General features: G+C 37.5%; 1 protein-coding gene across 2 annotated transcripts in view; it reads left to right on the forward strand.

The window, feature by feature from the left end:
- The window catches only part of AOX1 (aldehyde oxidase 1), a 40,924-nt gene extending 22,389 nt beyond the window's left edge, over positions 1-18,535 (forward strand). The window contains exons 21-35 of one of the 2 annotated variants that reach the window (XM_062002376.1): positions 620-744; positions 2,189-2,322; positions 3,565-3,652; positions 4,330-4,416; positions 4,702-4,893; positions 5,178-5,405; positions 6,392-6,487; positions 7,336-7,464; positions 7,916-7,990; positions 10,072-10,124; positions 12,163-12,277; positions 12,904-12,969; positions 13,687-13,875; positions 15,355-15,522; positions 16,526-18,535. In XM_062002376.1, coding sequence (XP_061858360.1) covers positions 620-744; positions 2,189-2,322; positions 3,565-3,652; positions 4,330-4,416; positions 4,702-4,893; positions 5,178-5,405; positions 6,392-6,487; positions 7,336-7,464; positions 7,916-7,990; positions 10,072-10,124; positions 12,163-12,277; positions 12,904-12,969; positions 13,687-13,875; positions 15,355-15,522; positions 16,526-16,576 — 1,796 coding nt within the window. In that variant the 3' untranslated portion in view covers positions 16,577-18,535. Of the gene's footprint in view, positions 1-619; positions 745-2,188; positions 2,323-3,564; positions 3,653-4,329; positions 4,417-4,701; positions 4,894-5,177; positions 5,406-6,391; positions 6,488-7,335; positions 7,465-7,915; positions 7,991-10,071; positions 10,125-12,162; positions 12,278-12,903; positions 12,970-13,686; positions 13,876-15,354; positions 15,523-16,525 lie in introns of those variants that run through there. The other variant, XM_062002377.1, reaches the window with a different exon arrangement.
- Positions 18,536-21,910: the final 3,375 nt, after the last annotated feature.

The raw sequence follows: 21,910 nt of genomic DNA on the forward strand, positions 1-21,910 counted from the left end.
AATCACAGAATAATTAGGTTAGAAGGAGGTCATCTAGTTCGACTTCCTGCTTAGAGCAGATACATTTATCCCAGGTTACTAGGAGCCATGTCTGGTCAAGTTTTGAATATCTCCAAAAATGGAAATTCCACAACCTCTGTAAACACATCTTGCAGTGTCTGGCTGCTTCTCATGTGTTTGACCACAGTCTGGCTCACTCTTCTCTATACCCTCCCATTAGGTAGTTTTTGACAGCATTAAGATCTATTCTTAACTCTTCTTATAGATGAATAAATACAAGTCCCAGTCCCCTGACCTTCTTGATGGCCTTCTTGACCTGGTCCAGTATACCCATGCTTTGTTCAGTTTTTCTATGTTTTGTGTAATATAATCACCACTTGCAAGCAATATTGTTCTACTATTAATCAAGTTCTGTTGATGCCATTGGAGCAAGACTAATTTAATCTTGCAAGGAATTCCATCTATTTTTTGTTTTAGATGTTGTTCCTTTGTGCTAGCAGCATCATAAAATTTGATGCTGACTACAATAATTTACACGACACTGGGCAGTTAGTTCTCTCCTGGTTCGTTTCTCTGTTCTTTTCCCTCAGTAACTTTTGCATTTTTCTCTTTGGATCAGGGGAGATTCACATTGGGGGACAGGAACACTTTTACATGGAGACTCAGAGTGTGCTAGCTGTTCCAAAAGGAGAAGATAAAGAAATGGATGTGTATGTGTCAACACAGCATCCAGCATTTATTCAGGTAATACAGAGCATTCTCAGAGAAAACAGTTGAACCTGTGATAAAAGAGCTTTTTAAGTTTGGTTTACAAATCCATCTTAACAGTTTGGAAGTAGTAGGAATGTGAAATTGCACATATGAATTTACCAACAACAGCTGCTTTGTAGTACTGCTGTAACTGGATAAACACTGATTGCTACGCTGTGAGAATAATGAGCGTGTAAAAGTCTCCTATTTCCCTTCAAACAAAGTATCACATGCCCCACTATTTTAGACATGAAAAATTCCCAATGGAGTGCTGAGGCTTCTCTATTGCTGTTAGCTTTTCTGTAAGGTGAGAAGTAATCAGGACCCTGCAGAATCAGTCTGCTGATCAATTCTAATTAGCTGCAGATGAGACTGCTGCTCCACAACAAAATTATAATAGGATGGTTTGGGTTTAAAGAAACATTTCAAGATCATCTAAGCCAACCCTACTACCATGAACAGGGTTATCTTTTACTAGATCAAGTTTCTTGAAGTCCTGTCCAAGCTGACTTTGAGCACTTACAGTGATGGGGGGTCCCCAGCTTCTCTGGGCAACGTGTTCCAGCATCTCACCACTCGCATTGTAAAAAAATTATTCCTTATGTACAATCTAAACCTACTGTCTTTCAGTTTAAAACCATTGCCTCTTGTCCTTTCAGTAGAAGCCTTGGTATTTGTTTCTTACGATACTTTATGTATTGAAAGGCCATAATGAGGTTTTTCTGGAGCCTTCTCTTCTGCAGGCTGAACAACTTCAATGCTCTCAGCCTTTCTTCGTAGAAGAGATGTTCCATCCCTCTGATCATTTTCATAATGGTAAATAGTAAAGAAAACACTGACATAGTATGTGATCTGCATAGCAATAGCTATGGTGCATGAAACTGATGGCATTTCAGACTCAACACTGACATTTTGTGTTCAAAGCCCAGTTCAGGTCCTTTTATTATTTCCATTATTATTGTGTTGCCAATAGTCAAGAAGCATGAAGAACTTTGTGTATGAGAAAAGGATTTAAGGTAAGAATATTCCTGATAGTAGCAAGACATTAGATTATTAAAAAACAAATGGTTTTATTTGAATTAAAAAATAAAATCAAATGTATGATCTCAGCAATAAAAGTTATTAAAACTCCATTCTAATAACTTTTTCTTATACCTGGAGCTTCTTATTGTTTTGGTAATCAAGTCCAATTATTCTTCACTCCTGACCATGGCCTTTTCACAGTCTCTGTGGTAGAGATTTTAAATGTGAACACTGCTAACAGTTGTTATCTTTTTCTTGCTTTATAACATAGGGTGAAGGAAAAAATATTTTCCTCTCATTTATGAAAAAAAACCCAAACATCCAAAAACATCTTTTCTGTAAGAGGTTTCTCTTTCAGAACCTAACTTTTATGCCAACTCAAACTAAGCCTAAAAGATTTAAACTGTTTTTACAGGAGATGGTAGCTGCAAGTTTAGGTGTTCCAGCCAACAGGATCATGTGCCATGTTAAACGAGTTGGTGGAGCATTTGGAGGGAAACTCCTGAAAACAGGCTTACTGGCATCAGTTGCTGCAGTGGCAGCAAACAAGTAAGTGTGATATGCATGTATTGGGATATGAAGAGAAAATAGGGTGAACAAGTTTTGGATTTTGACTAAAATGCTTTCTCCTTTCCCAAAGTTGCTGGCCAAGAAGTCATAAAGTCCTGACAGATCATATTTTGTAATACTGTTCAGTGCATTTGTGTGTTTTATTAGACTACTTATGTTAAGCAGCTCTACTCTCAACTAAATTAATGGGACTTGAAGAAATTGGTATTAGTATAAGCTAGATATATTCTTGAAATGATTGAGCACTTCAAAAGGACTAATCCCTAAGTAATCCCTAACTGAGGCTTTATATGTACATTCAAAACATGACATTAGCCATCCAGGTGTGAACTTCACTGGCATAGCAGGATGCAGAAGGTATTAATGAATGGAACTGCTTTTAAGAACGTGAAGTACTAGTTCAGTCCCCAACAGCTTTCAGGCAAAAATAGCTTGAATCTATTGGGTATGTTTTTGTTAATATGTTTTTAGTTAATACTACCTGAATTCGTTTAGGAACCTTAACACATAAAGCTCCATCCTCTAAATTTGTCAGGACAATATTGATAATTATCTGTCTGGGAGTAATAACCTCTTTTATGAACATAACAGATTTGATGCAGGATACACATCAGACTACATCCAGTTTGGTAATCTGAGTTGTTAGCTCAATTCATTTCTCATGTTACTACTGTCACTGTTGTACAAACTGCTCTTGATTCTTTTTGGCCATGTTATCTGTGTTTTGGATTAACAAGGGCATACTAAAAAGAATATTTTTTACAAAACCTAAACATCTTATTTCCATTTTTTCCGAAGTAATGATTTTAAATCATACATGCATTTGTTGACTAATTTTTATAATTTGGTTTTATTCTAAGGTATCTAGTTCAGTAGGATTCTGAATAGCTAAGAGCCGACTGTTTCTTGTTTAAAGTCAAATGCTAACTACTATTAGCCAACTTAACACAGTTCAGTCTTAACACGGAAATAATTTCTTCAGAAAAAGTTTGTACTGAGTTCTCGTTGGCTTTCAAGAGATGAAATAAAAATTCTGACATGATTGTAATTGCAAAAAAACCCAAGAACTCTGGACATAGATTTAGGCATATATTTAAGCCTATTAAAGTTAAGTTTCATCTAAAAGCATGTTCCTATACATCTGGATGCATGATTAATAGCCACCTTGTTAATAACATCTCTTATTTTTACTTAAATTTGACTTTTGTTTTGTTGATTTAGAACCAACAGAGCAGTCCGTCTTATTCTGAGCCGAGGGGATGATATGTTAATCACTGGTGGCCGACATCCTTTTATTGGAAAATATAAAGTAAGTGGCACAGGAATTCAGTCAAAAAATACCTGCCCATATTCTGTGATTCTGTAATTTCATTGTTACTGGTTAATATTTGTTCTATTAATGAAAATTAGTGTAATCATTTCAATTGTAAACCAAAACTATTAGCCAGGAAACCAAGAGATAAAGTTGTTATACAGCCCTTTACCTGTTTCTTCCTCTATACATGCAGGGTTTTGGTTTGGTTTTTTTCTAGTCTCTTCATGCCCTTTTCCTTTTGTAGCTCTGTCTGTCTGTCTGGGAATGAGAAGCCTAATTAACTCAGACTTCTTCTGCAGAGGTATATTTTAAACCATCCATATGGCTAGGTTCACACAAAGGAGCAGGTTGTTTTTCACAGAACTAGTGTTGTACAGTAAAACTCACCCTATGGAGGAAATCAATCTCTTCCCTGCTCATGCGCTGTCATCAGTCATAACTATCCATTAGGAGATAATTTTTGCCTTCTTTTCAATCTCTACTTAGGTAAAAGCCAGTATCTTAGGAACATTCTTTCTCTTTTGCCCTTCTATAGTTTCAGTGAATACTGCCCAGATATTAATAGTGCAGTATGACCCTAATTGTGGGACTTACATTAATTTTCAAAATATACAAGCACTGAAGAAATGAATGAATGCTAAATCTAAATAGGTTCTTGTTGATTCTTCTAGGTTGGCTTCATGAACGACGGTAGGATCAGAGCTGTGGATACCAAATATTACATTAATGGAGGATGCACCCCTGATGAATCTGTCCTGGTAAGGATTTTATAAGCTGGCAGATCATATAACACAGAAGAGGCGTTAGCTAGAAAATGATGAAGGTCCAGTTCTCTTTTGCATGTGTTGTAATCCCATAGCCTTTTGATGTAGAGACTATGGGTTGTTGCAAAATCTACTCCTATGAGTTTAACCTTTCCTTCTTCAATTCAGTGGAGCACTATACTACCTTTTTATATTTTCCTACGTATTCACTTCATGAACGGTTTCATGAAAGAAAGACTGTTCTGACATTTAACTAGAACTGTTTGTCCCCTACCTCAGGTAGCAAAAGTATCCCTATTGAAAATGGACAATGCATACAAGATTCCCAACTTAAGATGCTGGACTTATGTTTGCAAGACAAACTTGCCGTCAAACACAGCATTCCGAGGGTTTGGCTTCCCCCAGTCAGCACTGGTGACAGAAACTTGGATAACGGCAGTTGCAGATAAAGCCGGTTTATCACCAGAAAAGGTGACAAAGACATCTTATCTCCTGAAATGAAGTCTATGCAACTGGGAATTTTTTAAACCCTTTAGATATTTGGTTTTGTTTGAACAAATATTTTCTTAACTTAAACATAATATGTGCTAAAATTATTTTCTTTAACCAATGTCTGGTTGTTGAATGAATAGCATGCTCTTACAAACTGGTAATTGATCAAAAAATGTACAATCTCTTGTTGTCTACTCATCCTCCCAAATGATCGGTCCGCGTATAACAGGATTGTGTGACAGCTCTTAATTTTATTATTTCAGATCAGGGAAATAAATATGTATAAAGAGAACGAGGAGACACACTTCAAACAAAAGCTTGAACCACAAAATTTAATAAGATGTTGGAATGAATGTATGAAGAAGTCTGCATTCTACAATAGGAAAAGAGCTGTCATTGAATTTAACAAAGAAAATTACTGGAAGAAAAAAGGAATTGCCATTGTACCAATGAAGTTTCCATTTGGACTAGGCACACGTTATCTTTCTCAGGTTGGTTTCTTTAAAGAATAAGTGAGCTAAACTTTTTATCCATAGAACATTACAATTGCTCTACCTTAGGATATGAAACAAATGTATTCTCTTTGAACTTGTGGAAAATTGTCATCCTCCTAATGGCAGTTCCCTAAAGGCTACACTAGCTTCTAGCTCTCTTCAAGCCAAGACCAAAGGTGTATGGCTTTCAGGACACAGGCAGCTTGGACCCTACCTACTTAAGGGCCAGTCCCATCTATTGTGATGTGTATTGGTGTAGATGAGTTTATCACTTTTATGAAAAGTTTTTGTGGACTGATGGAAGTGTTCATTGGATCAGTTACCCATTTTAGAGGTAGCTCTGATCTTACTCTTTCTGACCATAAGGATACTCTGAGATCTTGTTTTTAAAGACTTAACCCTTTGATGTCATCAAAGACTACATTTAAGGAGGAAAAGAATAACAGAAAATTGACTGGCTTGTATCATACCAAACTGACTGTCTGTGTTCAACACTGAAGTCACAGGGTCTTCGTAGCCTACAGTACTACTTCCAGTTGAGTCCAGGAGGAAAATCTCATTCAGAACCTTACTGCTGTGTCTAATACCGACAGCCTGCCCAACCTATGCTGCTGAAAAAACTGTGTCCAAAGGCTCTCAGACATCAATGAGAGAGAAAATGTAACTTGCAGCCATTTGCATGTACAGCCACTAGTGTGAGGGAGGTCCTCCATCTTCTTTCTGAACCACTGATACACTGTTGCCAGGTGTAGATTTATTTCAGGATCTAGCAACAGAAAAAGCATCCCTCCAAGGATTTATTTTGAAATTCGTTGTAGAGGAATAGCAGGGTGTAGCATTCCAAATTTTTACTTTTATTCAAAAGCATTAAACAGATGCATTGAAATACATGTCAAAACTGTGTCTTTTTTGATTCAACAGTTCATTACCATGTACAACATATTTCTCACCAGTCTAATCATGATTTTGGTTTTCCTTTGTAGGCTGCTGCTCTGGTTCATATTTATACTGATGGATCTGTGCTTCTGACACATGGTGGAGTTGAAATGGGGCAAGGTATTCATACAAAAATGATCCAGGTAACAAATGATACAAACAAACATTATCATGTGCTATATTTGTCATGCAGATGTGTGTGAAGGTTTTCTTCTTGGCTGGTTAGAGTGCCAGTAGGACTGTTTCTTTGCTTTTATATAGTTAGAAAGCAAAGATATGTTAAGAGTTGCAGAGACAGCAGGAATTAAAACCAGATTATTTGGTTATTATTCTTCCAATGGTATGTGAAGAGGCTTATTAGAAATCAGATTTTTTTTTTTGTGGATGATCCTGTAAAACCTATGGTAAAAGAAAAAAGGACAATCAATATTCAGTTTAGTGTACAGTCCAGACAATATTATTATGATAATATTTGTTTAATGGATAATTGAGGAACAAATCTGTAAAGATATTTATCAAGTCATTGAAAGTCTGGGCTGGCATAATTTGCTCTAAGTCTTATAGGATTTAAGCAGCAAAATCGGGAACTGAATGTTAGATTCCAGAGTTTCAATCCAGAGTTTGATTACACCTAAAACATTGTGCTGCTTTTCTGTTTCTTTATATGGACTGGAACAGGCTGCCCAGGTGGATTGTTGAGTCTCCTTCTCTGGAGGCATCCAAAACTCACCTGGATGAGTTCCTGTGTGACCTACTGTAAGTGGTCCTGCTCTGGCGGGGAGGTAGGACTAGATCTTTCCAGGTCTTTTCCAACGCTTAAGATTCTGTGATTCTGTGACAAGCGCGACAGAATGACTTCAGCTGAAGGTTGAAAGAGGATTTGCTAAAACTTTATGTTTCCTGGTATTACTGCTAGCAAGTACTAGGGTACTGTTAGAGTGTTTAGAATGCTTCTAAAACAGAGAAGAATTTGTTATTATTCCTGAAACAGGTTGCTAGTCGGGAACTGAACATCCCCATGTCATGTATTCACTTCTGTGAAACGAGCACAACAACTATTCCCAATGCATGTGCCTCAGCAGGATCTGCAGGGACAGATGTCAATGGCATGGCTGTGAAGGTAAGGTGTAGTATTTAGTTTAACAAAATACCTTTTCCCTCATGGTATTTAGTGCCTGCCAAATTTGAAGCATTAGTGATCCCATAGAAATGACGTTTGGGATGACCAAACTGGAAACTATCAAGAGGAAACAGTGTGTTTACAGTTTCTTACAGCGCTTATGAGTTTTCAGAATATTATCTGAACTTTCCCCAAAATGTTTATGTTTGGCAAAATCCTTGTTTCATGTGACTGACTAACTAGTCCCATACACATCTTGTATCCTGCTCCTCTTCTAAGTCTACTGATGGATGCCCTTGTAACTTAACCCTTTATAATGTTTGTCTTTGAAGTTAAAATGACACCTACTATCATAGTTTTTCAAACCAAGATGACAATAATGCATATAATAAGTGCTACCTAGAGCTTGTCTGTGTTAATTTTGTGTTATATTCTCCTGACTTCTCACAAGGATGCTTGCCAAACTCTTCTTAAACGCCTGCAGCCTATCATGAACAGGAACCCAAAGGGGACCTGGAATGATTGGGTAAGACGTGAATCCTACTAAATGTGTTTTTGCTCTTGCAGAAACTGTGATATATGTATTATAGACTAATAGCAACCTAAACTGTAAAAACAAGTTATTTCACAGAAAGATGGAGTGTAGGTACTTGCTTTAGATATGTGGGAAACAATCACAAGCCAGCAATGTGCCCTCGTGGCCAAGAAGGCCAATGGCATCCTGCGATGCATCAAGAAGAATGTAGCCTGCAGGTCAAGGGAGGCTCTTCTCCCCCTCTACTCTGCGCTGGTGAGGCCTCATCTGGAGTCCTGTGTCCAGTTCTGGGCTCCTCAGCTCAAGAGAGACAGGGAACTTCTGGAGAGAGTCCAGCGCAGGGCCACAAGATGATCAGGGGACAGGAGCATCTTTCATACGAGGAAAGGCTGCAGGAACTGGATCTGTTTAGTCTAGAAAAGAGAAGACTGAGGGAGGATCTTATTAATATTTACAAATATCTAAATGATGGGTGCCAGGAGGTTGGGGCATCCCTTTTTTCTATTGTATCTAGCAAAAGGACAAGAGGTAATGGGATGAAGCTGGAACACAAAAAGTTCCATTTAAATATAAGAAAAAACTATTTCACTGTTCAGGTGAGGGAGCAGTGGCACAGGCTGCCCAGAGGGGTTGTGGAGTCTCCTTCCTTGGAGGTCTTTAAGACCTGCCTGGACATGTTCCTATGCAACTTGATCTAGGTGAACCTGCATCTGCAGGGAGGCTGGACTAGGTGATCTCTAAAGGTCCCTTCCAGCCCCTATCATTCTATGATTCTATGATATCTAGTTGGGAAGGAAGGGAAACTATCTCTGAAGTCACAGTGAAGACACAGAAGTTTTTAATACACAAAAAAATATCAGCTTGTGCAATAAGATGATCCACCTCAGATTAGCCTTAGACAAGCTGTTGCCAAAGGATTGTCAGGGTATATGTGTACAGTGTCAGTTTTCCTACATGGCTGATTTTAAAATTTACCAAATCAGTAAAAGATAAGCTTCTCAGTTTCTTCCTTTCATCTCTTTCCTATGCATATGCCATATATTACAGAACTGCACAAAAGATAGCTGGGAACCCTTGCTCCTATTGTTATAGTATGTAATTAGTTATAATATTAATAATATTAGTTACAGTTACAGTACAGTAGTACAGATGTAGTGCTAAGGCTATCTATAGAAATAGTCACTATCTGGTGCCCACTTGAAACTGGAATAGAATTTTAGCACTAGAAACTGTATTTTCTTAACTAAAAACTTTCTACTATAATATCAACTATTTTATGATGCTGAGGCAAAGAATCTAGTCCTGTGTATTATGATGTTAAAAGGAAACTTGTTTGTTGTCTTCTTGTGTAGTATTACTTGGTATCTGTGGCCTAATGAAAAGGACAATCCCTGCCACAAGATGTTTACAGATCCAGTACATTAGGATGTTTCTTATCAAGTGATTAAGTACTATAATAACTGAAAAAAAATGGCAGTAGCATTTACTACCTACAGCAAATAATGTTGGAAAACATGTGGTAGTTTGGTAACTGACAACCATGTATGCAAAGATAATCTCATCTAACATGTGTCAAATTAATTTGGATAGTTCAGACACCCCCAAAATCTCTTCTGACCTAAGGAAGAATGCCAATATATGCAGAAAAACTTTCCATTTGTAAAGTAAATTACAATTAATTAAAACAACCCCAAACAAACAACTTACTGATTTTGTGAACTGAGTAAATCTAACATGAGAATCACTGAAGTGGAGTAGATTTGTGACCTCATGCTATCGTTTTTACCACTAGCAGAAGAACACTACAAAGAGCATTTCTCTCATCAACTGTCATTTTTATGCAATATGTCATGCAGCTCTTTTATGTCAGTAACTTATCAACCATATCTGTTCAATTGACAAAAAAGGTCCTGTTTCCATTGGACTTGAGCAGCAAAATTGAGCAGCGTCCTTTTTGACTATGGCATTATCAGTAGTAAAGTTTCTGCAAGAAGACCACTGTTTTTGGGTATATGCTGTGTTCCTTCCTGACTCCTTCCTTGGTTTATCACAAACATTATTATGTTTTACAGATTAAAGAAGCTTTTGAACAGAGTATAAGTCTTTCAGCTACTGGCTACTTCAGGTAATACATTTTTATCCTTTAAAAATCCATGAGTTAGACCAGGACTGATTTTTGAAGGTAACTGCTGTGAATAGAAGATCCTGTTCAGTAGTTCTTTCTAGTGGCTCAGCTTACGTTTTATGTAATTCTTTGATATATGGGAGGTTGGAGAATAAAGTTTAAGTGCTAATTTCTGCCTAGCCCTATGTGAACTGTCTGGAAAATGTCAAAAGAATATTTTGTCCCCTCTTTGCTTCATGATTTGGCCATTAGTAAACCGGAAAGCGTGAAGAAGTTGCTGCCCATAACAGCAGTTGTGCAAAGTGGGACATAGTGGAGGCTATATATATTGCTGTAAATATTGATGTACTACAGATTGTTTACACTTTTACCCACAAGCGTGAACACAGTGAGTTCACAGGCAGAACAAGTGGCAACATTAGAATATTTATCCATCACACACCTGTAATTAGCAACCACGTGCACTTATGTAAAATTAGGTCCATTCTAATTCTAGATCTGAACCTTATTTATCTTTAGAGGAATGAGAATGTAATGGTTGAGTTTGAGAAAGCTATTGGTGGTTTATTTTTTTATGCTAAGTCGGGAATCAAGTGCCACGATTCAGCACGAGGGTGGGACATGCTCATATGAGAAGCAGAGTTGCTCACTGATCCTAGTTTTGGAGTAATTTTGACCTCTGTGCTTCTGAAGCCTCAGAAAATGCCCACCATACACTTAGATGTGAATTTATTCACAACAGCATGCTATTGTAGGACACAGTAATCAAGTACAATTCCCACTACTGTGTCTCAGCGCAGACTTGTGTTCTTTTTTTCTCTGAATTCTTTCAGTGTTTATAGAGAACAAGAAAGGGAAAATCCTTGTGCTATATCTGAGGGTGTACTAGAATTCAAAGCAAAGTGTTTCTCTTAGCCTTCTGTGCTTTATGTCTTCCTTCCCTCCACTCATATTTACTACTTGCATATAAACAGCAACTTTTCAGATATTCGAGCAGTCAGGAGAAAGTTGAAAAGGCCCTTCGCCAACCCATACTTATTTAAAACATGAGCAAGAGTCCAAACAGAACATCCCTTCCTGCTGTTAAGTGTGTTCAAGTATGTTTTTTGCTTATGCAGCCTTTTAAGAATGTTGATACTTCCAAAGCAAGGAACAACATTCGTATTTTACTATTGACATTTAATCATGTCCGAAAACATCTGCAGATCCATGAGCCTCAAAGCTTTTGTTGATCTAGTTGTTCTCTGGTCATGTTCTCCACATCCAAGAACTGCAAAGCCACCTGAGGTAGATGGGATGTGAGAAGTTGAATATGTGGCTTTCGTGTATCCCTTTTTCAGTGCATGGCTCAATGCTCTGAATTACACTATGATTGTTTTATGGAGTAAAGTTTTAAGTATGCTCAACAAAGACATTTCAGTCATATGCGATGAGAAAATCTGCCTTGGTCATATAGCTCACATGACTGGGGGATACCACATTTCACTTTCCTCTTGTGTCTGTTTAGTTTAATCCATCAATCTGGACTACTGTGGTTTCCTCAGGCTCGCTCCCTTCAGAGTAATTACACCTTTATTTCACTATTCCCTTTTTGACCCTCTCACTCATTCTGTAGGCAATTTTTGTGATTTCAACTCTTTCATCTGTCTGCTGTAAAATTTTCTTTCATAGGTCCTGACTAGTTTTCCTCCTTTTTTTTTCTGAATTTCCATGTTTTATTAGCTAAGAAATCATTACCTTAAATTTGTGTTCTGTACTTGATTATCATGTCTCTTTTAGTATATTTGAGGGCTTATGATTTTTATAGACTCTCCTGAACTGAAATAACTTGTTTGTCTGCTAAATGTTATATAAATACCAGATCAATCAAACCTAAACTGCTAGTGCTGTGTAGGATTTCATGGAATTTAACTGCTGAGGATCTGACCTGTTCTGTAAGATTTCACTTTAAGTAGTTTTAGACTTTCACATGCTCATAGCTTTGTTGTGATGCAAATATTCATTTATTTTCCCTTGTGGACTTGTTTATTTAATCAAGAGGCTACAATGAAAACATGGATTGGGAGAAAGGGGAAGGAAAGCCATTCACATATTTTATTTTTGGAGCTGCTTGTTCAGAGGTTGAAATTAACTGTCTAACAGGAGATCACAAGGTAATAATTAAATGTCATGGAAGTTCTTTAAATAATGTGAATTATTTAAAGAATGCCTGAATGCCTCAACAGTCCTTCTGATTTTGCATTAGTAAGTCACCTGTCTTCACATAGTAATAAATATGTCAACAGTGTAAGTGCAAATTACAAGTGGAGCAGAATGAAAGTTGTGCTGTGTTAACCACCTTTTGGTAGCTCTATATGTGTTATATGGGTTCACCTTTTTGGTATGGCAGACATTTGACGTGTCCTTTGCTTGTTCTTTTCCTGTTTGCCGTCAAACAAATTAGAGCAGAGCTAAATATTCTATTTCCAAGCTTTCGAACATCGAGACATCTGTCATAGACTGCTACTCATGTGCCCTGTATCCATACTTATTTATGTGGAAATTTCCTTGTGCAATGTGAAGAATCTGAGAGGGCTGTCTCTGGCTAAACTTCTGTTAGTTGAAACAAACCTGTTTTGCGTGTAATGGGGTATTGGAAATTACTTTGAAATTGTGAACATGGAAGAGCCTCTGTTTTAGCATATATTACTGTGCTGAGTGCCAACTCTAACCTCCGTTGTTCTAATGCCTCCACTCCAAATATCTCTCTCAGTAATATGCATTTGAATTTTATTTACAGAACCTCAGAACAGACATTGTTATGGACATTGGATGCAGCATAAATCCAGCTGTGGATATAGGACAGGTATGTGCCAAGAATTTCGTATTATCTTTTTTATAACACACTGATAGCCTTATCTGAACTGAAGGTTAACTTAGAAAATGTTAGTTTCTTTATAGATAATGTCATAAATCATATCAGAGGTCCTTTACTTGTAGACTTGCCCCATTTGAGTCATTGTCAGAGCTTTGTAGATGTCAATGAAGCTCGAATTTTACCCATGATGACAACCTGTAGTACTTCCTATGTGTACAGATGCCCACTGTCTACTGGACTTAAATCCTGTTTGTGATCTACGGTCTCCAAATTCACCTGTTGTTTGACCTGCTCACTTTATAGCGGGGGAACATCTTTCTTCATTACAGGCAGGTCTACAGATCTCATTACTTCATCATGAAAGCAGGTATCTCTGCCTGGTATGACAGAGGAGTGTGAAAGCTTTTCTCATCACAGTAGCCCCAAAATATTGCATAGTCCCATTAGGTAAACAGTAAAGAAAATGATTGTTGGGTCTCTTTCTCTCGGAACATTCAAAACTGCCTGGATGAGTTCCTGAGTGTGACCTACTCTAGGTGGTCCTGCTCTGGCCAGGGGGGTTGGACGAGATGATCTCTCAAGGTCCCTTTCAACCCGTAAGATTCTGTGAGATTCTAATGGCTACTGATACAAATTGGTTCTTGCCAGTTTTTCCCATTTTACCAAACATAAGAACATAAATGCTATTTCTTTTTGCATTTGAAGATTGAAGGTGCCTTTGTTCAAGGTGTTGGGCTGTACACAATGGAGGAATTAAAGTACTCTCCAGAAGGAGTACTCTGGACTCGAGGTCCAAATCAGTATAAGATCCCTGCTGTCTGTGATATTCCAGAACACTTTAGTGTTTCCCTGCTGTCATCTTCCCAAAATCCTTATGCCATCTATGCATCCAAGGTAAGCAAACCATCACAGGGCCTAATTCTTAGATCCCAGGACATACAGAGAAATTACTCTGATATGAAACGTAGAAGTTTTCAATTTCTCTTCTTTAGCATTTCAAACAAGGGCCCATAAAATTATTTTATCTATGATATCCAAGAAGTTAATATGAAAAGACTTGATACAGGATATTGCTGCATATCTTTCATGGTTGGCAATTAGTAATTTTAGAGTTTCATTAACAGACCATACACAGAATCTACAAGCTCAATTTAGATTCATACTTTTAAAATATGATGATGAACTGAGAGGTTAGAATACAAAAAAAACCAAATCAATTAATGGAGAAATTATAATGGCAATGGGAATGTGCAGCTTACTTATGTATGTTTTGCAATTAGAAATAGGACTGTATATGTGTGTAATTATATGAGAGATTGGCCGAAATATTCAGTTGGTGTAATCGTTGCTTCAATTTACTGTAGCAAATATTCTGACCAGTTGTACATAAGCAGTAATGGTAAATCAAGATGAAGGTAATTCTGCAAATTTCCATCTGTTTCGAGTATTAGATATGCTTTCAGAATGCAGTAAAGTAAAACAGCAGTAAAAGAAAACAGTATGACAGGAGGAAAAAGCATTATACTGCAAAAGTTATTAAAGAACAAGTAGGTCCTTCAAAATTATTTAAAACTGTTTCAGCAATACATAATTTTAAAAGTGTTCATTTTTAAGGAAAAAAATATCATCTAGCTGAAGTAGTTACATAGTTGATTTGGAACAGATCTAGAGAGCTGATAATAATATCCTTCTTCAAACAAGCTTTTATCTTTTTCTGTGAACTTTTATCCTATAATTAACCTTAAAAGTCACTGTAAGAAGGTGTGATTCTGTCTTCACACAACATATTTGGGGAAGACATTAGGTTTTCAGATTTTAGCAAGAAGATAAGTAAGATTCAAATGCAATATCCCAATCTAGTCCAGATTAAAATGTCCAGTACCACAGCACTGAGTGGCCTATGGAATAAGAGGGGATTTGACCTATCTTTGAGATAAGAAACAAATGTGGATCTTGTGTCAGACTCAGTGAGAGGATGTCAGATCCACTGAGGTCAATGATGTTTGTCCACAGGGAATTATCATCAGTTCAGACTTTATTTCTTAGCTGTAGCTATGATTCTATCTATTTGGGTAATTTTAATTTTGTCTGACAATTATTCTAAATTTCAGTTTACCAATGAGCTAAAAAGATTCTAAAATCTGTAGCCAACATTTGAAATCAACCTTTTTAGCTCCCTGGAAGTAGATACTGTCAGAAGACTTGGTGTGATCTACGCTTGCTTCTGGTAGATCTGAAATACACTCTATCATCAAGGGATTAAATGCTTTTTGAGTTACTGACTTTTAAGTCTTTTAGCTGATGTTGATATGACAATTATTCCTCTCTTTGCTGAAACCTACACCTCTTTGACTTCTTTTTTTCTCCTTTTAGGGGATAGGTGAGGCAGGACTTTTCCTGGGATGCTCTGTGTTCTTCGCTTTGAGAGATGCAATAACTAGTGTGAGGAATGAAAGAGGACTGAAAAAGACCTTTGCACTGAATAGCCCTCTGACTGCAGAACAAATACGGGCAAGCTGCGCAGATGACTTCACTGAGATGGTAAGAGGAAGGGTCTGTTTAGGTATCTCTGGGTAGAGGTGCATACTGCTTTTGGTGGGGTGCCTAATGATATCTTCAGTTGGTCATGCTTTGTATATGGCAATACCACAGGCTCCTTGTAATCAAAATGTCAAGTAATAGGTTTCACTCGCACAAGTCATTCCGACAAATGCCATTCAAGCATTGTATTGGTATATCCCTGGTTTTGTATCCTTTTTTTTCTCTCTGAAATGTACAGAACTTTTACAATCCTCTCTTTGCATGAAGCCCCTTCCTTTCTTCTGCACGTCAAATCCCATTAAATAGCTCCTCTTGCTGACTTGCAATGCATCAGCTTCCAAGTATCTTCAGTCTTCTTCCAGGTGCTTTTTCCAAGTGACTTGCACTCTGGCACTGGTCATCTCATTCGGATACTCCTTGCTATGCCCAGTACTCTGGGACAAAAATAAATAACTTGCAACTAACAACAGGATTCAGAAGACAGACAAATGAGGCAATATACCTACAATGCTGATCCTTTGTATTCTCTGCTTTCTGCAACTGTTGTCTTGTAGTCATGTTCCCACTGCCATAAAAATTCTTCTTCTGTGTAAGTTTTTGTTCAGCTTACAGCATTTATGAAGCAAGGTCCTTATAAATCCTGTGTCCTGAAGCCCTAAGGCTCTGCCATGGAAACTCAGGAGTTCTCACTCACCGATTACTCCCATAATATTTCTGTGGTCATATTGGGGTGCCTTTGGTCCTCAAATCATTAGATTCATGGACTTACTGTCATTGCAGGAGCTTGAAGGATGGGAGATCTACTAATGCAGAGACCACACTTCTCCATCCCTGTTTGACCCTGACCCCAGTTATCACTGACACTCCTTCCAGCCATTTTCTATAGGTGTCTCCTGTAGAACACTCTACTGAATGATTTGAAGACACCTGATAAGGGCAATGTTGTGAGCTTGCCAGTCAAATAATATTAACAAATCACTCTTTTCATTTCTTCTTCTTTTAGATGGCAAGTGGTGAATCTGCTTCCTCCACTCCTCGGGTCATATCTGTCTGAATGATAAACCAAAGTGCACAAGACTGGAATGGAATAGAAAACTGATTCACTGCTCCAATACATGCTAATCAATACACAAATAAATACATTTTCTCATTTTCAGAAGAGGACCAGCTACGAAAAACATGCACATTACATCTTCTGTCTTGATCTTTATTCTCTATCCAGTATATTCATTACAGTACTTTGATTAAATTATTGCATTTAGTTGCAAGAAATACATCTGCGTTTGCATCATTTCTGTTCAAAATTAGGATGAAGTGTAAAGGTATGTTAGGTAATTTACTGACACATCTTAAACTTGACAACTTCATATGGTAGGTGGGTTTTTTTTAATGGCTTCAGCTCATTTTCTAATTTAGATTTGAGTCTTGCAGTGGAGTGAGAGTGCGGAGATCATTGTTGAAGAATCAGAACCTCATTTGTTGCATTCAATCTCTTTTTCTTCAGAAGTGATGCTCTGATTTGTAGCAAAGCTGTTTTAGATTATTTTGGTACAGATGTCTTTGTGTTAAAAACATGCAAAAAACCAAGAGCTTTATTGTTTGGTTTGGTTTGGTTTGGTTTGGTTTGGTTTCTATGTCAGGCATGAACATGCTATGGCTGATCTGTATATATAGAAGATGAATTTTATCCCAAAAGTTAGAAGAGTCACTTAGTTGTAATTTCCACTGGAAGCTCTATGTATCTCATAGATACAAAAGTCTCTGAACTTAATGGGAAAACTCAATAGTGTTTAATGTGCTTTGAATAGGAGACTGGATGAACCTGTCTCTGGAAAAAATTCTTCAACAGTGCTTAACACTGTGCTCAGGATTGTGTTGAGCTATGGAAGTATAGTTAAGAACATTCTCACACGCTTGGCCACTCCTGGGTAAAGAAGATAGAATAAAAAAAACGTAGTGAGATGAAAAGATGATCTGCAAAGATCAGTCATGTGATGCTGCCGAGGATGCAGTGGGATTAGATTTTCTGGAGAAAATGGGAAAATGGAAGCAGCACTGGTAACAGAAATTCTAGTGTTACTAGATTTGAAGTATAGATATATTTTTAACCTAGGGTGAGACCAGAAATTACAAAGAATATATCAAAGTTATTAGTAGAGCTTCAGCCACAATACTCAGATTGCAATGTCAGAATCCACAATATTGAACTGACTGAGATCTTCAGCCTTTCCTCCCCTTGAAGTGTGAAGCTCAGATTTCCATTCTGAATGCACATCCACACAAATACACAAATCTCCATAGTATTTGAATTTGATGTTGGATATATCCCAACACAGAGAAAACACTTCTTTTTTTTTAGTTTGTCTACAGCACCTGAAAAATTGCAGCAGGTTCTTTGCTAAGAAAGTAGAGCTGGGAAAATAGGTAGTTTGTATGTTTCATGTGTGATTTCAGTTATTCTTTGCTGAGCAAGGTGAATGTTCTTACAGTTACTCATAGGTCAGATTGCTCCAGAGCCATGAAGATTGCCATTTGTAATGAAAAAAAATGGCTTTAATTTGTTTGATGTGTCAGCCTGCAGACTCAGATTATTTCACTGCTCAGTTTCCTACAGATTATCTTCTTGTCTTCCATCCCTTTTATGAGTTGATACTATGTCTGTGACAAAAATCAGATTAGTAGGTTAAACTGTTTTTGCACTGGCTAGTAAGAGATGAAATCTTTATTGTTTCAATTTATCTCTCTGTAACTGCGACAAAGTAGGTGAAATTCAGCTGCTTAAACATTAGAGTCTAGACCATATTAGATGTCATACGACAGCAGAGACATAGAAGAGCACAAGACTAGAAGACCCAACATAGCAACTGGAGGCCAAGCTGATTATAGCAAATCATCTGAAGTAGCACTAGAAGTGTGGTTCAGGCAGCTGAAGCCCCATTGGCTTTGACTTTTTTGTCTTCACTTTCTTTGTATTACTTCACCTGTTACATATTGTGAGAATCAATAAATCAAATGATGGTACTGACATAATTTGTTTTTCTGATTTGGGACATCTTCTTGGTTTCACTGCATGGGCTTATTAATGACAGCTCACAACCCTGCATGTCAATAACAGCCCCAAAAGGTGGGTAAATCCTGGGATATGCTGAAGCAGGGAGCTCCATTGAACTGGGGGGAAGCTGCATTGTCTGTTGTTCTCGTGTGTACCTAAACATTAGGTGCTGGTTAGTTTCAGGCCAGTCAAATCTTGTAAAAATTGTGGCACAGCCCTTGCATTGCTAAAGTGTTTGCATTCCAGGAGTTTATAATGTTCTAGACCCGCACTTTATTTTCTGCATTGCAGATCACATATCTGCTTGTTGGTATTTCTCAGTTACTATTAGCAAAGATTTTCTCCCTGCCTCTTTACAAGTGGCACTATTGTCTGATTGTCCAGTAAAATCTTACAGCAAATGTGAGTTGTTGTGGGGGAAGGGAGTGGGCAGGAGGAGGCAAGGCTGAAACATATTCAGCTGTCTTCTGGCTTTTAGGTGCTAGAGAAAAGCTGCATGAAAGCTAGAAATATCAGCAAGTAAACGTCCTGACAGAATACCCTATGGCTGCATAGGTTATTATGAAAAAAATTCTTAGACTATACAGGTTTTAAGGAAGGGAGTTTTGTTACATTTTTTATATTGTTTAAAATGTACAGATCAGGGGTCTAGATAAGCAGAAAGGTTAGGGCTTCAAAGGCACTGACACATTGGATGGCCATTGACACATTAATATGTGCTGTATACCTGGAGGTGGTTGAGATGGACTCTTTCTACTTGTTTTCTTTGTGAAATATTTCTCTTACTATCCACCCTCAGCACTCCCATTCTGTGTAGCCTTAAATACCCAACATAAGTACTAGGTATTTGTTTGAAGATCTAGTACTCTGAAAATTAGATACCGGACTGCTAGGTCTGGTTCTTTCTCAGGCCTTTCAAACCTTCACTGTTGTACCTACAACACATGTGTTGGCAGCACTCTTTAGGATTTTGACCTGCAGGACCTAGTAATTGGCATTGATTTAGTGCTTTCATTGTGGTACCTCTCAGGTATACATTAGGGGCTAAACCACACAAGAAGCAGCATGTCTCTGCTAAGAATCATTTTCTTTTCATCTAATAGGGAGTGGTAAAAGACTTGGGACTGTCTGCATTGTCCTGCAAGCCTACCCTGACACTAAATGAAATACAGAGACCTTTGCTGTAGAATGTAAAAATGGTAAATGAAACAAAAGCATATGTACATACAAAAATGGAGACTTTTGAAGCATGTATACATAAGTCCCCATTTAAAAAAAGAAAAGCCAGCAATAATAAAGCATTTAAAGATTAATGACCTTGTTTTTTGCATGTCCATCCAGGGAAATACATAAGAATCTAGAATCTCAAATCAGAATTTGAGATTTCTCTCTCAAAGAACACAGCACATTTAGAGTGTGGTCATCTTATAATGGCACCCACAGCAGTCAGAGTATAGCACTAGCATGGCATAGAGATAACCAGAAGGAAAGTTTAAGTGTATGTGTAGTAGTATTCTTGATTTGGTTAAAACTTGGCCACTCTGAAGGAAAAGAATATAGATAGTTCAGGTCGGTGACAAGCTAAAATGAGAAGCATAGTTCCACAGTTCAGTGTTTGACACCCAACAGAAATGGATAATGTTGCATGTCCCAGGTTCCAGCTTCAGGCATTCCTACATATTCTAAATTCATCTGTTACTGGATAATATAAAAACAGGCCTGGCAGTTGTAGCTCTAACCCAGAAGTTCCCCCTCACAGTGAAGTGCCTTAAGATTTCTTAGGTTACATAGAATTAGGGGGCTCACGTTTCCAGATTGTTTCAGCTCACTGGAGAAGAGTTGAGGTAGGGAGCAGGAGTAGGAAATTAGCTGCATTAGCATTAATTGTTTGGAAACAGTGTCCTTTACACTGGCTCCTCCCTATCTTACCTGATTTGATGCTCAGTCCAAAAATAAATTCTGCAGGACAAAGCAAGTTCAGTTAACCTTTAGTAACACACAGGATTTCATTAATTTTTCTTGATCTGTAAAGCTGTCTTTTTCAGACCTCAAAAGCACCAGCATGGCTTGCCTTCAACAATCAGATAAGCCTGTCTTTTTTTGTGAATGTCAGGAAGGTAAGTTTTTAAATGTTGATTTGACTTTGTGTTTTGGGTGGGTTTTTTTTGAGCATCAGGGCTTAAATGTTTACTGTTCACATTCAGGAAAGCTATTATTCTGGAGAAACAGCTTGTTCACAGATAATTATCTCTTATCTTTAATCTTCTTTATAGTTTCCTACTTTCTACCACAGTTTTTACCTAGAGTGACTCTGTATCACCCCTGATATCACAGTGGTGATATATGAAAAACATGATAGCAATGAATGGCAGTCGGTTTCTGTTTGCATTATAAAGCCCAAAGACTGTAGTGGTAGTAGTAATCATAGTATTTAGTTTTGGATGCTTTTCATCACTTGTTTTTTTAACATACATTGATACAAATAATTCATGTTATTATTAGAAATGTCCTTTGCATTTTAATTATGCATCACAATCACTCTTCAAGTAATATTTCTCATTTTAAGAGATGTGATTTTGCACATTTGAGAGTAGGGACCTGAGTATTTTAGCATTTCATATCTACAGGTTCGATGCCAGACCATTCCCAATTACGCCAAGGCTCCCAAACATTTCTGATTTCTTATGATTGATTCTCATATGGTTCATTTCAGGTAATTTGTGCTATTGCACAGTATGCAGGCCAGTTATAGACAGCTGCACATCTTTTGCTAGGGTATTTTCAATATTTTCAAATGTTTTCTTTATTTGAGACACTTGCTAGTATCTGAAAGGACTGAGCCTTCTTGAAATACCTACCTGGACTCTAACTTAATGTGGAAATTCTTTTTTGGTAAGCCTTTGGAAAATCTATCTCTTTCAGGTATTAAATGTGCTAGGCACTTCAAGCTGCCACTAACTTTAGGTTTACATGCACTCTTGAAGTGCACTTAAGAATACTTTGCTCCATTTCCAATGACTTGTTACAGGCATCACTCAAATAATTTTGATTTATTTTTTTTTTCCATTTACTTGATAGATACTTGGGTATCCAACAGAAAGTCATTCCTAGGGGCCCTGTGATTTAAGGTCTCCTGGAGCAACTTCAAGTGACTGCACAAATCTGCTTTATAACAGGCAGAAACAAAACATTAATTTTCAAATACAACATAAAGCTGTGTCATTGCTTTATAGAGTAGGATATGGTTTCTTTGGGATCCAACATGTTGCTGACTCAAAGGAACTGGACAACATTGCTTGGATCAGGAAGAATGCATATGTTCATCTTCTACAGGAG

This window comes from Colius striatus, chromosome 9, assembly GCF_028858725.1.
Source record: "Colius striatus isolate bColStr4 chromosome 9, bColStr4.1.hap1, whole genome shotgun sequence".
Taxonomy (NCBI): Eukaryota; Metazoa; Chordata; class Aves; order Coliiformes; family Coliidae; genus Colius; species Colius striatus.